Source organism: Narcine bancroftii, chromosome 13 (genome assembly GCF_036971445.1).
Source record: "Narcine bancroftii isolate sNarBan1 chromosome 13, sNarBan1.hap1, whole genome shotgun sequence".
Taxonomy (NCBI): Eukaryota; Metazoa; Chordata; class Chondrichthyes; order Torpediniformes; family Narcinidae; genus Narcine; species Narcine bancroftii.
The window spans coordinates 71,527,984-71,543,808 of NC_091481.1; the positions used below are offsets into that span (position 1 = coordinate 71,527,984).

The window sequence follows — 15,825 nt, forward strand, 5'->3', positions numbered from 1 at the left end:
GGAGGTACAACAGAGAAAGTGGAAAGTTCAAGACCTCAGTGAGAAGTGCAAAGGGAAGTGTTGCAGATACAACTTACACCAAAGAGAGTTGCACCGATGCAGGATTCAAGCTGTCAACAGGAGATACAGAAGAACCCAGAAGACCAAAGTGAAACACTCATAATTGATGAAGGACAAGTTAATTTTGAAGCAGCGGTGGCCAGACTGTTCCTATGAATTTTGCAATTCGTTTTTCTCCCCTGGGGTAGAGGAGGGGACAGAGATTTTATCCTTTCTTTTTGCCTTATTCATTATGTGCCACAACCAGTATAATGAGGTGTGGGGTGGGGGGGAGTGGGAAGAAGTACTGTTTGTTTTTCATTCAGCATTTTGGGTGGGGGGGGGGGGGGTAAGGTTTGCATCATTATTAATAGTGAAATTAAAAGGAAAAAGATTAAAAATAGATGTTGCATTCTTGCAAGAGATTCATTTGAATAAAAAAGGTAAATGGAATGTTGGTCTTCATTACCAGAGAGATTCAAATTGAGCAAGGAGGTTCTGTTGCAACTGTATAGTTCACTGGTGAAGGCACACTTGGAGTACGGTGTGCAGTTCTGGTCATCTATTTGAGAAAGGATATGCTGGCTTTGGAAGCAGAACTGAAGAAGTTTACCCGGTTGATACTGAAGAAGAGGGGTTTAGCCGACGAGCAGCGATTGAGTCATCCTGGACTGCATTCGCTGAGATTCAGAAGAATAAGAGAGTCGTATGTGATGTCATGTATGTACTGACAAAAAAATCTGAACCTTATGTCTCTGCCAAAACTGGCATCTCTAAATTTTGAAGAACTATTCCTTCCACAAACCCCAACCCTCTCTAAAACTTGGACCTTAAAGTTCTCATGATATTTTCAAGAAAATTAGCACAAAACAGAAAGACAAACCTGGGAAACCACCAAACCCAGCAGCTCCTGCACGACGATTCTCCTCCTCCTGAAAATAGAAAACAAAGTCCATTACTGTGTTATAGTGAATATTCGGTTTTCAATGGCATAGATCTTGCTTTGGTTTAGTGTCTCACTTGTAGAAATAGATGCAGTTTTGATCTAATTGTACATCATTAGAAACCACAGTGAAATACTAAACATGGCCAAGCTTAGTTTACACCACAAGTCGGTTTCCTGAGTCAAAACGTGCAAGGTCAACAGATAAGCTTTGTTATTTAGTTCAATTACTAAATTTCAATCAAATCTCTACAATTGTGGCATGATTTCTATAACTGCTAATACCAATGCTTTCAGTGAAAACTACAGATTACCTATTGTTCAAAATACATGCGTTTAAAATTTTAATTTTATTTTATGTAAAAACACACTGAAATACTGGAGGAATTCGGCAGTCTTGCAGCATCCATAGGAGGTAAAGATATATTACTGACATTTCCAGCCTGAGCCCTTCTTCAAGGAATAAGCAAAGAAACGAAAGGCATCAGAATAAAGACTGGCAATGGGAGAAGAGTCTAGACCAACAAAATGTGTCAATTGGATGAGAGGTGAGAATTGGCTCTGTGAAAGGAAATAGAGGGGAGAGACAGTTGGGGAGAAAAAAGAGGGGGAGGGTTTAACAGAAACTGGAGAAATCGATGTTAAGATGTTAATGGAGGGTGCCCAGATGGAAGATGAGGCGTTTTTCCTCCATTTGCAGTGGTTTCAGACTGGCTGGGCACAGCAAGGGAATGGGATAGGGAATTGAAATGGGAGATTCATGCTATTGCAGTGGAGAGCCAAGGTGTTCAACAAAGTGATCTTTGCCCAGTCTCTTCAATGTAGAGGAGACCACACAGGCAGCAGGTGTGCAGCAGGTGATCCCTCTTATTTTAAGGTTCTCTTGATGGAAGTACACAAGGGATAAACTGGGATTAGTGGCTCATTTACATGATGCATTTTTAAGTCCTGGATCTCACTAATATTATTCAGATATTTTTAAGTGCTCTCACTGATATGCAAAAATGTCATAATCTAAACATCAATGACATTCATTAAGAATTACATTGGCTAAGCAGCTGAAATTAGCCAACCCCCACAATTGAGAAGCTGAAGGGATTCAGTAAGACAGGCAGCACCCAAGGGTCATTGAATGCTTCAGGGAGGGCCCTTTTAAGAATTGCTGAGTTTAGCCTCTCATTGTTCAAGGTCCCAACATCTGATTCATTCCAGCTAGAATTCACCCCTTTAAAATAAAAGAATACCCCTACGTTGCCACCTACCTTGCGTGCTTTTTCATGTTCCTCTTTTGCTTTTTTTGCACGCTCTATTCGCTCTTTCATAGCCTTTTCTTCAGATTTCCTTTCATACTTTCTTCTGTGCTCTATTATCTTTTGAGCCTAAAAGACATGTTAGAACATTCAATACAAATCTTCAGTTTACACCATTACATGCTCTGGAGATCTGCTGCAGGTTAAGAGCTTAGAGTCCTCCAATTTTAAACCAATAAGAATCTGGAGCATGATACTGATTCCTAGATGGAACCTCAACTTGTGTAAGCGTTTTGCCATGGTTTTATAAATCCAGAATTCTCAGACATGAGGAGAAGCAGGCACTATGATAAACGTGGAATACCTCTCCTTTAGCAGGAAATGCTAGGGGATTAAAAAAACCATAGGGGTAAAGAAACCCACTATACCACATTCCTCAAAAATCAACTTTCATTTCTACGCTGTGACCAATGGAATTTTATTTGCCAATTACACCCTGCACAAGTTCTACTCTTGGGCTTCAACAAGCAGGAGTTCTGCTAACTTACAAATATCCAACTTTGCACCAATTCTCCCGTACATCTTTAAAGCATTTTTCAAGTTAACAATAATGTTTTCCAGTATTTATTAACGATTGGATACAGTGTATATTCTATTAACTTACTATAAGTAGTGTGTGAAATTATAGCAAGTGTGTGTACATCGCTACAGGCTTTCTGACTTCCAAAGAATCAGCCTAGCCAGAGCTCTCAGGAATAGAACCTTTACCTAACCCTGGAGGGATTGCCTGTACTTTCCAGTGAGAGGAGGGGCCATTCAGCCCATCTCTGCTGTACATCAATATTTACCAATCAGTAATGTTAACCCATCCACGTCCTTGTGATCCACTCTCACACATACTCCAACGTCTGTCCAATACTCCTGCCACCCATCTACTTGGGATACTTTACAGCTGAGAATTAATGTACTGGGCATGTCTGTGGGACACAGAAGGAAATCAGGGAAAACCCTCTGTTGTCACAGGAAAAACATGCAAATTTCTCAAACACCAAGATCAAACGTGGGCCTCTGAAGCAGCTACGCAGCATCTGTCCCACTCTGACTGTGCTGTAGCCGTGTTCGGTGTCGAATTTCTGGTTCAGACTGGTAACATTACTACCACACCATAGTTCTAAAAAAACCTGTGTGTTCTGCACCATCTTGTGGTTAGGACAGAGAGAACATAGCTAATTCATAAATAAGAGCAGGAAACCTGATAGTGTTAGGTTGTAAAAATAAACAATGCCCAATTGCTAGCCATGAATTTTTCATTCTGATATTGAAAATGCAGCAAAATTCACATAATCTTGAACATAAACATTTTTTTTAATTAATGCTGTAAATTTAAGGAACTCAATGCTTTGGATTAAGCATCCTCTGGGTGGTAGGAGTCAGAGGATGCCAGTGGAGAGTTGTTCTTCATATTGGAGACCTTGGATTCTTGTAGGTCCATGATTGTCATGAGTTGGATGATCATGGTTGCTACAGCAGTAAAGGTTATCTGAAATTAGAATCTATTCTATATGAATAGATAAGTCGATGGCATGATTAGTGCAACGCTATTATAGCAGCACCGACTCAGGTTTGAATCCAGCACTCTCTACATGTTCACCCCATGACTTGCATGGGTATTCCCCGGGTGCTCTGGTTTCCTTCCTCCCTCCAAAACATACGGGGCTGGTAGGTTTAGGTAGCATTGGTTTTAATCTTCTACCATCTTGTATCATTAAATTTAAATTGGGAACATGGTGGAATTTACCATGGACAAATCCAAGTTGTTCCATTTTGGGAAGTTAATCCAAGGCAGGACCCCAGATAGCGTTGTAGAATATAGAGACCTAGGAGGTACATAGTTCCCTGAAAGCAACACAAGTAGACAAAGTGGTGAAAGCATTTGCCACTTCACCCTTGGTCAGGACGTATCTTCATCAGTCAAGGTATTAAGGTTGATGTCAGATTACAACCAAGACCACATTTGGAGTATTGTGTGCAGGAAATTATTAAGATGGAAAATGTGCAGAAAAGATTCACCAAGATTCTGAGATGTGATGGCTTGAGTTAGATGAAAAGACCAAGATAGGCTGGCGCTTTTTACTCCTAGAGCATAGGATGCTGAGAAGGCAAACTTACAAATCTACAAAACCAAGAGGGAGTTAAATAAGGTAAATGATCAGCCTTTTTCTCAGGGTAAGAGAGGATAGAAGGAAAAGATCTGAGGGGCAAGTTCTTCCCACAGAAGATTGAGAATATATCGTATGTGCTGCCAGAGAAAGAGCCAAATATAATTACAATATTTAAAAGACATTTAGACTGATAAACAGATAGAAAAGGTTTTGACAGATAAGGGTCAAATTAAGACAAATGGGACCAGCTTGGGTCGGCAACTTGGCTGGCAAAAGAACCCACTTCTGTGCTATACAACTGACTATTGGAACACAGATTTTAAAGGGTTGTTGTTGCAAATACAGGGATGAGGCAAGGTGAAGGAGAGATTTGTAAAGTGTTCAGAATTTGCCTTTTATACAAAAAGTGGTCCGAAGGTCATGCAAAATCTGTTTCTCATGATAGCTGTAGGAGAAACCAATTCGATATTTAAGCTCTGCAGCAGTTCAGCTACCACCTAACAAAGTTAACAGTCAGAGAAAGGTGACTGCATTGCAAACAAATTTACTGGCTGAAACGTGCAAGAATCAAATTACATATTTTTCCTTATTTTCTTCTATTCTTCACATCAATCCAGAAACAAATTGCAACTAGTAAACGGTCACTTACTCGAGGTTGCACCTCCTTCAGCATGGCACTGGTGTCATCATCATAATCCAGTTTACAGGCTGTTGCCAGATCTAGTGCTGCTTTCTCCCAGTGACCGAGTAGCCTATGCGAGAAAGGCAAAACACAGGAAAGTTAAATCACTGGCGTTTTGGTATGGTTGTTTCAGCATCAAATGCAATCAATCACTAAAACAGACTCGTATACAGAAGTGACTAAATTTTATAAAAATCAACATTCACATGCACCGTGCTGATTTCAGTTGCAGTTCAGAGCCAAGGTGCACCAATTACTGCAGCTGTCTCAATTTTTTGGACATGCATTCAATCCTGCTCTCGGGCACTGTCCACATGGAGTTTGTATGTTTTCCCCCATGATCATGTGCTTTTCCCACAAATACTCTGATCTCCTCCCACATCTCAAAAGATGTGCCAGTAGATTAACAAGCTGTTGCAAATCAAGGCGTTGCTGATAGGCCTGTGAATGAGAGCAATTCATGGGAGGAAAAAAACATGGGTTCATGAGATTGCTCTGCTGGGAGCACTGTGTCATAATAAATGAAGTCCCCGTTACATCCTTGGCTTCCTTTGTTATCTGTTTCCTTCTTTAGCTGTGCACAATCTACAAGAACCATCTCCATTCCTTTTTAATCATGACATAACGAAGGTATAAAAACAAGCATGGTTCGAGATTCAATCCCCATTGTTTGCCAAGATTAGCTATTCCACCATAGTGAAGGAAAACCAGAATACAACTCGAGTATTGCCTGTTGCAAACACCCATCTGTAAACACCAAGTGACAACAGAACGAAGGTTCAGTTGCATTTCCTGCATTCAAATATGTCACTTGTGACCAGATTTATTGCCCCATTCTGAGCTTCTGAGAAACAATCCATGAACAAGGCATTGGAGCTAAATTGCATTTACACTGTCCTCCATGTTTGGGACAAAGATATTTTTTTTCCTTTATTTGCCCCTGTGCTCCATAGTTTTAAATTTGTAATCAAACAATTCACGTGTAATTCATTCCAGATTTTATTCAAGGTTATTTGCATCCATTTTGGTTTGACTGTGTTGAAATTACAGCACTTTTTATAGAATGTCCCCTCTTTTTGGGGCACCGTTATGTTTGGGACATTTGGCTACACAGGTGTTTGAGTATTCAGGTGTGTTTCATTGCTTCATTTGTGCAGGTATAAGAGACCTAGGCTTGCTTCGGAGCTTTTGATCACCTTTGGAGTCTGTAGTTGCCATTTTTCAACATGAGGATCAGAGTTGTGCCCAATGAAAGTCAAAGAAGCCATTATGAGGCTGAAAATCAAGAATAAAAGAAAGAAACCGCCCAAACCTTAGGATTACCAAAATCAACAGTTTGGAACATCATTAAGAAGAAAGAGTGCATTGGTGAGGAAAGGGACTGGTATTTCAAGGAAGTCCTCCATTTCTAATGACTGAAGAATTCCCATCATAATGAAGAAAAGAACCTAAACACATGTCCAAGGGATCAGAAACACTCTTCAGGTGGCAGGTGTGGATGTGTCAATGACCACAGTCCGCAGAAGGCTCATGAACAGAAATACAGAGGCTACACAGCAGGATGCAAACCGTGGCAAAGGTCGTATGCTTTGGATCTTGGGCAATTTCTTTATGCCTCCATACTTTGCTCTTGCCATCACTCTGATACAGATTAATCTTGGTCTCATCTGACCACAAGACCTTTTATCCAGAATTCTGCAGGTTCTTTAAAATACTTCTTGGCAAACTGTAATCTGGCCATCCTTTCTGTGGCTAACTAGGGGCTTGCATCTTGAATTTTTAAAAATTTAGAAATGCAGCATGATAACAGGCCCTTCTGGGCCATGAGCCGCCCTCCCAATTACACCCTATTGACCTACAACCCTGGTACGTTTTGAAGGATGGAGGAAACACGTGCATACACGAGGAGAATGCAAAAACTCCTTACAGTGCCGGATTCAAACCCATCGCTGGTGTTGTAACATTGTTGTGCTAACTCCTGCACTAATGTGCTATAGCCTCCAGAGGAGCTGTAGGGTTCCTGTTAAGGATGGCTGTTCTAGATGATATTGTTTCTTAAATCTTTCTAATCTAAAATGATATGCAGGCTCCACATCTCTTTCCACATCAAATTTTTGCAATTCTTTCTATCTCTGCAGTGTAATAAGAGCAACATCCCCTCCCACTCTCACCTATGTGCTTTTCCCCTCCATTTGTAAGGCTGTGCAGAATCAGGGTTGATACTGATAGCTTTGTCACAGTCCCGAATGGCTGCATTGGGCTTCTGCATCTTCACATACACGCTGTAAAATTAAAGATAATATTGCTTACATTGTGGTTAGAAATGGAAAAAACAGTGTAACCTCATGACTTGAATGACAATATTCAATCAGAAAGAAAAAAACATGTTGCCTGGCAGGATTACCTCCAAGGAACAGTTAGTGACTTTGCAATGAAATGTCAGGGAAAATCATTCAACTTTATGGAGCAATATCTGGCCATTTCAGAATGTGGGAATCTCAGTAAAGATACCAGCATGGGTGTGATAATTGACCCTTGTCCCTGAGCGAGATGGAAAAAAATTAAATCATATGGTCTTGGGTGCTATTGAGTGACTACTGGATGGAAATGGGATCAATGTCTGACCTAATCCACAATGTAATTAGGTTTATTCCATTCGAATAGAAGTAGACAAAAAAAAATCAAAAATTCAAAAGGGTAGCAGAGCAAGTTAACGATGCATATTCGTCTCCTGGATAGAGTGAAAAGCAAACAAGCCACCCCACTCCAACTGGCTGGGTCACAGCAGGACTGACAAAGGTGTTGGTCACAGCAGCTTCATTTACCAAGAGATGCCATCAGAACACATTCATCACCTAGAGCTTACTTGGTAGATGGGGAAACCACTCCAGAATAAATGCACGCAATGAAATTGCAACCCACATGAGGAACATTCAACCTCCCGTTAAAAAGTTTAAAGGAGTTTTCCCTTTCAGAAGCAACCATGGACTACAATATTAAAATCCATCTCTTGTTTTTAAAGTACAAATCCATTAATTCAACCAGACCCTCCAAATCATCAAATATTTTGATACTGATGGAAAATATCATAAATCAGCATCAGACTGACAGAAGGATGACATCAGCAAAAACTTCCAAACTTACATCAGCTAAGTGTCTCTGAACCCATCCCCATTTAAAAAGGACTCAAAAGTTCTTGCCCCTTTTCCATTGTGCTTAAAGGAGCACTTTAAGAGGATACTTCTCAGTTATATATAATCACACACATATATTAGATATCCCACTTTCACATAACCCTCTCAACATTTTCAAAATCTAGACTGTATACCTAGTAGAAGAGCAAGAACTCAAGCCCCTATTATTCAGAGAAAAGATTCAAGATGTAGCTTCTGAATTCATCAATGAGACGACATCAGGGGCTGAGAGGACCTAGCCTTTATAATTTCTCTAACCCAGTTGGGATCCAATGTGATCCATGATTAAAACTTGTCTTTTTGAATAAAATATTAGGAGGTAATACCTCTGATCAGTATTCTACTCAGTACTCAGACTGCTAACCGAACAGAAGTGCAACAGGAATCAGTTATCAAGAACACATGCAAATCCTGCACCCAAACATTAAGAACATTTTACCTGGCTCGTTTAGCATAAAGAATAGCCAGGCGTGGATTCAACTTAATGGCCTCTGTGAAGTGTTCAATTGCCTTTTCGAGATTCCCTGTATTGAGAAAACAAAACTTTAAAAATATGAGGCAGAAAGTTTCCTGACATGTTCAATTTCTCTCTGAGTAGACAGACAAACACACTTGCTAATCAACCAATTAAAAAGTTAGAGAATTAAAACAACAATGCAATTTTAAAGTTAAATCATTTTATTTCTGATGTTGAGAGACAACACTTCAAATGTATTTTTCCCATTGTTTACAGGATAACTCCTAAACCAGAACTGCTTCAACTTACAAATTTTTCTTCTTGGTCTCAAATCTCTCCATGGCCTTGTCACTTACAAGTTCTGTAACGACTTACAATTACAACCATCCTTCATTTCTCCTCTGCTTCTGATCATCATGCCTTCTACTGGCCAGGGACCACCTTCTCAAATTCTTTACCCAAACCTTCATCTCCACTCCCCACCAAACCATTCATTACAGCTACTTTTACCCAATTTTTTGGACACCAAGCATATCTTCTTGTGTTACTGCCTGCCAAATTTAATGTGCTAAAACCTCTGGGATGCTAGGCAATGTTAGTAAATACATGGTTTTCTAAATGAAAACGAATGGCAAATTGTCCCATAGTAACAGACATAATTTTCATGAAGATTTGCAGTATTTGATGGAAATGAAAAATTCCCCATGAAATGTTTCATGGTGGCTTTAATATTTAAGATATAGCATTAATTTCCTTTATTCTAACACCTCCACCTCATGCCTAGAACTTTAGTTTGTAGTTTTGCTGATTCAAAACATAATCAAGTCCACGTGTTTTTTTTAAAAAGAGATCACCCCATGATCGTGAAAAATACCACTTGGAATAAAAGAAACATAACAGATTACCATTATAAACTTGGAGTAAATTTATAATGAGAACTGGTGGAGTTAAATCATTCACTAACTCTAGATTTAGAAAATGGCCTATTAGGCTTAGAGGAAATGGGCTGATCAGCTCATTGTTCCAAGGTGATTAGCTATTTAAATCATCATCCTTCTTTGTCCTACCCCACATCACTTGACTGGATACACCCCACTGCTCAAACACTAGTCCAGTGGTTCTCAACTTTTTTCTCCCCTCTCGCATGCCAGAGATTCGCTGTGCTTAGTAAGGTGGTATGTGAGTGGAAAAGGTCGAGAATCACTGGTCACTATCTTGCAGACTCCAAAAGTCAGTTTTATACAATTAAAACTGATTTAATATTAAACTAAAATTTTGCAAATTTCATACAAATTTATTTTAAACATTATAGATCTGAGTGCCAATTATCCATGATTTGAATTCCTCAACACTCTGTACAGAAAACCCCAATCACACCCATTACTGATTTATTTAGTCACATTGCTCTGCCCTTTTTAGTTATCTTGTAGTAAAATAAATACTATGACCAGAGGTGGCAGTTATTCAGCTCAATGGGTTCATGCCAGCTGCCATGCAGTTATCCCATTAGTCCCACTCTTAATTTCCTTGTACCCCTGCAACCAATTCTCTCACATGACCATCAACTCCCTTTGATTTTTTCTCCCACTGATCCACACTAAGGAGTAATTTACACTAATCAGTTAAACCTTCTGAAATCCAATAAAGATTTTAAAACAACTCCGTTAGCTCCTATTACAGGCCATTTAAAGCCTGTATGGAACTGCAGATAGTTGGACTGGGTGGTAGAACCCTGTATCATCGCTCCACGCTTTCCCAGCCAGGATCCACACCAGGGGAGTCCGACAGCAGCAGCTCCGATTGTGTGCTTTAATGCTGATACAGGCTAGCTGTGGCAAATGGCTTGTGTCTATGATTCTTATGAGGAGTCATTCTCCATTTTTCTAAACAAAATACCTGTCCTACATCAATAACCATGTACTAACTTTTACACATACCTTCACCTAAAGCATTAATGGCTTCTACTTTCCTCTCATTGGACTGATCCATTAATTCCTCAGTCACCTAAAACAAGAGAACAAAGTGTCAAAAAATGATGAACTGCCCAATGACTCACCAATGAAGAGTTACATATTCTCTGAAATGAAGAATGAGCACTGACAAAGCTAGGAGGAGCTGCTGATGTCCATTGAACCACAGGTCAGACAGCCACTTTTCCTTGAAATGAAGTGGAGGAAGAAAAAAAAACAGATCTCTGTATAGTTACTTGCTGTATTGAACACAGTTTTGGCCATACAGCTGTAGGAAAGATATCATTAAGCTGGAAAAGGACAGAAAACATTCAGGTGAATGTTTCCAGAATTGATAGGCTTGAATTATCTTTCCTCTCTTGAGCACGAGGTGAAGGGGCAGGGGGATGGAAGTTTTTAAAATCATGAAGGGCAGAGAATGGGTCAACGGACACAGCGTCTCACCCCGCAGTCGGTGAATCAAAAAGTAGAGGTATAGATTTGAAGTGAGAAGGAAAAGATTTAAAAGGGATCAGAGGGGCAACTTCACTGCAAATGCAAACCTCAAACACTTCCTGCCCTCCAACTCCATATCTGTTCCGGAAAGAACATTCCCATCTCTAACCCCAATGTTTTCAGTCATCTTGGTACAAAGCCAAAATTTGAGATATACCAGCAATTAGAGGTAATGGGTTAATAAATTACACCCCCCATCCCAGCGAGTTTGCATATTGTATTCAACCCCAGCAGCTACAACTCCACCTTTTTATTCCAATCCCGACCCTGCTTTTGCTTATACCCGACGAAGGGCCGAGGCCCGGGACGTCTGTTACCCATTACTTCCCATGGATGCTGCGTGACCTGCTGAGTTTTGACCCACACATTTGTGTATTGCAGGCAAACCCAGCATGTGAAGAATTTATTTTTCTTTCGAAAACAAAGTTTTATCCATCCTGTGCCCTACACGTTTTGCACAAGGCCACTTTAGAAAGGATACTTCAAGTCTGAATATACACCATGCAGAAAGATACACAACATTCAGACTTCCTTCTAACTGTGGCAAGTTGCCCCGTGTGTGTGTTTTAAACCTGAGAGCACAATGTCAAGTCCTCAAGGAGGTGAAGTGAAGGAAACTGTTTTACCTCAATGCTTTCATCTCCCATTTCGTGAGGCACTTCTGGGTCTGGCTCAATCACACCCTCATTCTCAATCTCTGTAAAGAACAAACCATAATGACACGAAGCACATCTGAAAAAAGACTGAAGCAGGATGTAGCTGTAACTTCACTCATGCTTCACTCAACACCACTTTGTCAAGGGACCAGCTGGACAAATGCCGATGTATGATTGATCTCCAGACTTTCTCACAACATAGGCACCTACCTCAGCCAACCTACACTACTTTGATGAACAGTCCTCTTCTACCACTAATATTCCTTGTAATGTATTCTACTCCAACTGTCCCACCCTCGTAATTCCACCAGTCCTCCACATAGGACACTCGTTTTACAGGGGCAAAAGAACCTTCCATTCCGCACATCTCTGGGACAAGAAGGAATGCAAAACAACCTTGGGTGGGGATAAAGGAGAACCCAGGCAATCACAGTCAGTCGATGTCTGGATTGAAAGTAGATTCACCCACGATGCCGGAAGAGTGCATTAGAAATTATTAGTCATTAATTTTGTTTTTTAATATTTTATTTTCATTTTTAAAGTCAATTAAACAGAGAAAAAGAGAACAAGAAAACCCCAATTGTCAGTGATGTCCTGATTATTCTTTAAATTGAATTATTGTCAGTGTTCCAAGAATCAGTAAAAAGCTTTGCTTTGCTATCCAGGCAAATCACTCTTACCAAGTTCACTCTCCTCGCTTTCTGTAGCTGGCTCTGGAGATGAAGGTGGTGGTGCCTTCTCTTCCGTATTTGTTTTCTGTAAAAATGTAAGGTTTTTTTTTAAAGTTCTGTGGTGTTCAGAACGACATCCATGCCCACACAAGTGGACAAGAAACTTTACTTTCACATTACAGCACTGAGAAATGACATGTCACCTTTCACACTATCAAATACTAATGTCTAACATCGCACAACCTTCCTAATCCCTCTCTTCTTTGACTCTCACCTCCAAAAATTATAAACCTCATCATGACCATCCAGTCATTGCCTTGCCTGCTTTTCTCCTGTCCTCCAGCCTACCAATCAAGGTTATCTCATAGCTCAGAACCCAGCAATTCCCCACTGCTCAGTTAAACTTCACTTTTCTCTGGTCCTCGTCCTTTTAACTCTGTAAAATGCCAATACTCAGTTCCAATTTATCTGCACTGCTTACAGAACCTCTATCTATTTATTTAGCAAGCACTGATTCCCTATTACAACTTTTCCCTGGATGTCATACAACCACAATAAATTTAACCTCTGCACAACTCTTCTTTCCATATCCTAATACACAAAGCCCTAGTCACCCACTACTCACCTCATCTGGCTATTGATTGAGCAACACCTTAAATCTTTTCTCCATCTTATTTTTTCTTTCCTCTAGATCCAAGCCCATAACTTCTATTTTCCTTTCCCTTTACATTCTTTAAATGTGTATGAATTTGATCTTTATTGATTTTTCTTTACATAGCAATAAATTCTTTGCTACAGTGATTGAGTCCTATGAAAGTTTGGCCATTTAAAAATATTTAGGATATTGTCTGTTTCATTAATAGCTATCGATCATAAAACACATTAGGAAAATATTGCAGTTTCTTCTCTGCTGTCAATATTTCATGAACAAATTGACCTACACTAAACCATGCTCCTACATGAAATACCATTTTCCTAGTGAGTGGCCAGATTTCAAGTAGTCATTAATAATGAGCTTCTTTAACATGTGACCTGCCTTACTAATCCTCTCCCCACACGTGCGCACATTTAGCAGATTGCTGGATAATGACATATCAGGGGCCCAAATACAATCTAATTTACTTTCTCTGGTTTAGAGGAGTTCAGAAGTTGCAATTACAGCAGGAAGCAGCTATTCACATAATTTCTGCTGTTGAGGTTGGGAAAGTAACAAATTACAGAAAACCTTTATAAAATTATTGGTTAGGCCTCAGTCAGATCACTTTGCAGGATCATTCTGGGTACCATGTTGAAGGAAGCAGGTCATGGTCTTGGAGAGCTTGCAGAGTAAGATTTAGCACATTGGTCCCTGGGATAAGGGACTTCATGTGGCATGAACAGAAATGCTGAGATTTTTATTGAGGGAAGACAGAATTGCTGAAATACACCAAGGGAATTTTCTAATGGTTTTAGAGGTATATGCACATCAGTAAAATTTTTAGTGGAGAGAATTGGAATGAGTTTTGAAGTTACGGAATGCACTGAGTGAAGGACGATGGAAACTGATTCAACAATCACGTTCAAAGAAGCATGCATTTGAAAACATAAAATGCAAAACTACAAATAAAAAGAAAACATATAATTGGATAGCTTCTACAAAAGATCCAATAACGACAACTGGTTGAACAGCCTTTCTCTGTGCTGTAAGACAATGAAAATTGAGGATTATCCGCTGGCCACAGAAAATCCCACCTTCCTCCTCTAAGCAATGCATGGATTGAGAGAAGTGTACTTGGAACAACGATGAGTGGACAAGAATGTGTCAATGTAAAAACAGATATTTGCACTCTCATTATTTAGCCTCATGGTAGGTAAACAAGACTCAGTTGGAACAGCCCAAGTACAAATGATGCAAATACTACATTGGTTTTCTACCTTCCTCTTAAAACAGAACAGCCAAATGACCACACCAGGGTCTATTTTATAGCCTTTTGATATACTGCATAAGTGACTGGCAAAAAAATGCTTATCTGACACCATAACACTTAGATATTTAAAATGTGGTCATACAGCATGGTAATGGGCCCTTCCAGCTCTTGAGCCCATGCCACCCAAAATACCACAATTAACCTACAACCCCCATATGTTTAGAAAGGTGGGAGGAAACGGGGGGGGGGGGGGGGGTAACGGGGACCACAAAGGTCACGGGGAGAACTTAAAGACAGCGCTGGATTCGAACCCATGCTGCGGTCACTGAAATAGCATTGTGCAAACTGTGCCATCCACCAAATATCCTCTAACTCACTCAATGATACCAAACTTCCAGGGGAAAATTGTAAATAATACAAAAGAAAATCTGGCCTATTTTGCAGGGAATAAACTAAAAGGGTCCTGGAAATAATTCAGGAGATACCTTGATTATATTCAATAGATGCAGACTAAAATATCAGGTACCTTTGGTGTCTCTGGGAATTCCGGGCATTCTGCTGGAGGGGGTAGGGTTGCTCCCATACTGAAAAGATACAAATATACAAATTTAATAACATCTAAAATAATAGCCTCAGCAAGTGCTGCATTGATAACAATGTTGTTCTAAAAACCTCAATCTATGTAACCCAAGGTCTGAGGAAAATCAAACACCAGTTTAGGATCCCATTCCACACATCATGATCTGGTTTGGTAATTCAAGTGCCCAGGAATGCAGATGGCAGCAGAAGGTAGCACTTGTAGCCAGATCTATTACTGGCTCAGTCCTCCCATCCATTGAATATATCTATGTGAGGCACTGCCTCAAGAAGATAGCCATCATAAAGGGTCCCCATCACCCTGGTCACAACCTCTTCTCACAGTTATCTTCGGGTAGGTACCTAAGCCTGAAAACCAGCACCTCCAGGTTCAAGAACAATTTCTTCCCAACATCCATCAGGACCTTGATCATGAACTGCTCTGACATCACAAAAAAATTATCTTTCTCTATGGTAACTATGAATATTTATCATATTTTGTTACCATCATTTTTAATTTAATGAATACTAATGCAATTTTATTTTTGGCAAGTAAGAATTTCAGTGCAAATGCACATTGTACATGAAAATTAATCACTATTCGATAAAGCTGAGACTTCAAGCATGGGACAGTAGTGCTATCAATGTTAGCAAGTAGTGATTTACCTGAACAGTGATTTGTGCAGGTTAGGCTACAGGTACAAGAATTTTGGACAATTGAAGGTGGGATTCTGCTCAGAATCCTTGGGTAAAATAACTGAGGGTTTCAGCAGGTTATGAACTGAAGCAGTGGAAGCAATGGACAGGATTTTTGATCTCTGCA

The 15,825-nt window shown here is 39.9% G+C and overlaps 1 protein-coding gene across 1 annotated transcript in view; it reads right to left on the bottom strand.

Moving 5' to 3' along the window:
* st13 (ST13 Hsp70 interacting protein) overlaps positions 1-15,825 on the bottom strand; it is a 43,749-nt gene that overhangs the window by 12,991 nt on the left and 14,933 nt on the right. Inside the window, exons 2-10 of the mRNA XM_069909030.1 lie at positions 14,953-15,010; positions 12,529-12,604; positions 11,819-11,889; positions 10,665-10,731; positions 8,710-8,794; positions 7,248-7,358; positions 5,044-5,146; positions 2,245-2,361; positions 923-971 (exon numbers count right to left, since the gene is read on the bottom strand). Coding sequence (XP_069765131.1) covers positions 923-971; positions 2,245-2,361; positions 5,044-5,146; positions 7,248-7,358; positions 8,710-8,794; positions 10,665-10,731; positions 11,819-11,889; positions 12,529-12,604; positions 14,953-15,010 — 737 coding nt within the window. The remainder of the gene's footprint in view (positions 1-922; positions 972-2,244; positions 2,362-5,043; positions 5,147-7,247; positions 7,359-8,709; positions 8,795-10,664; positions 10,732-11,818; positions 11,890-12,528; positions 12,605-14,952; positions 15,011-15,825) is intronic.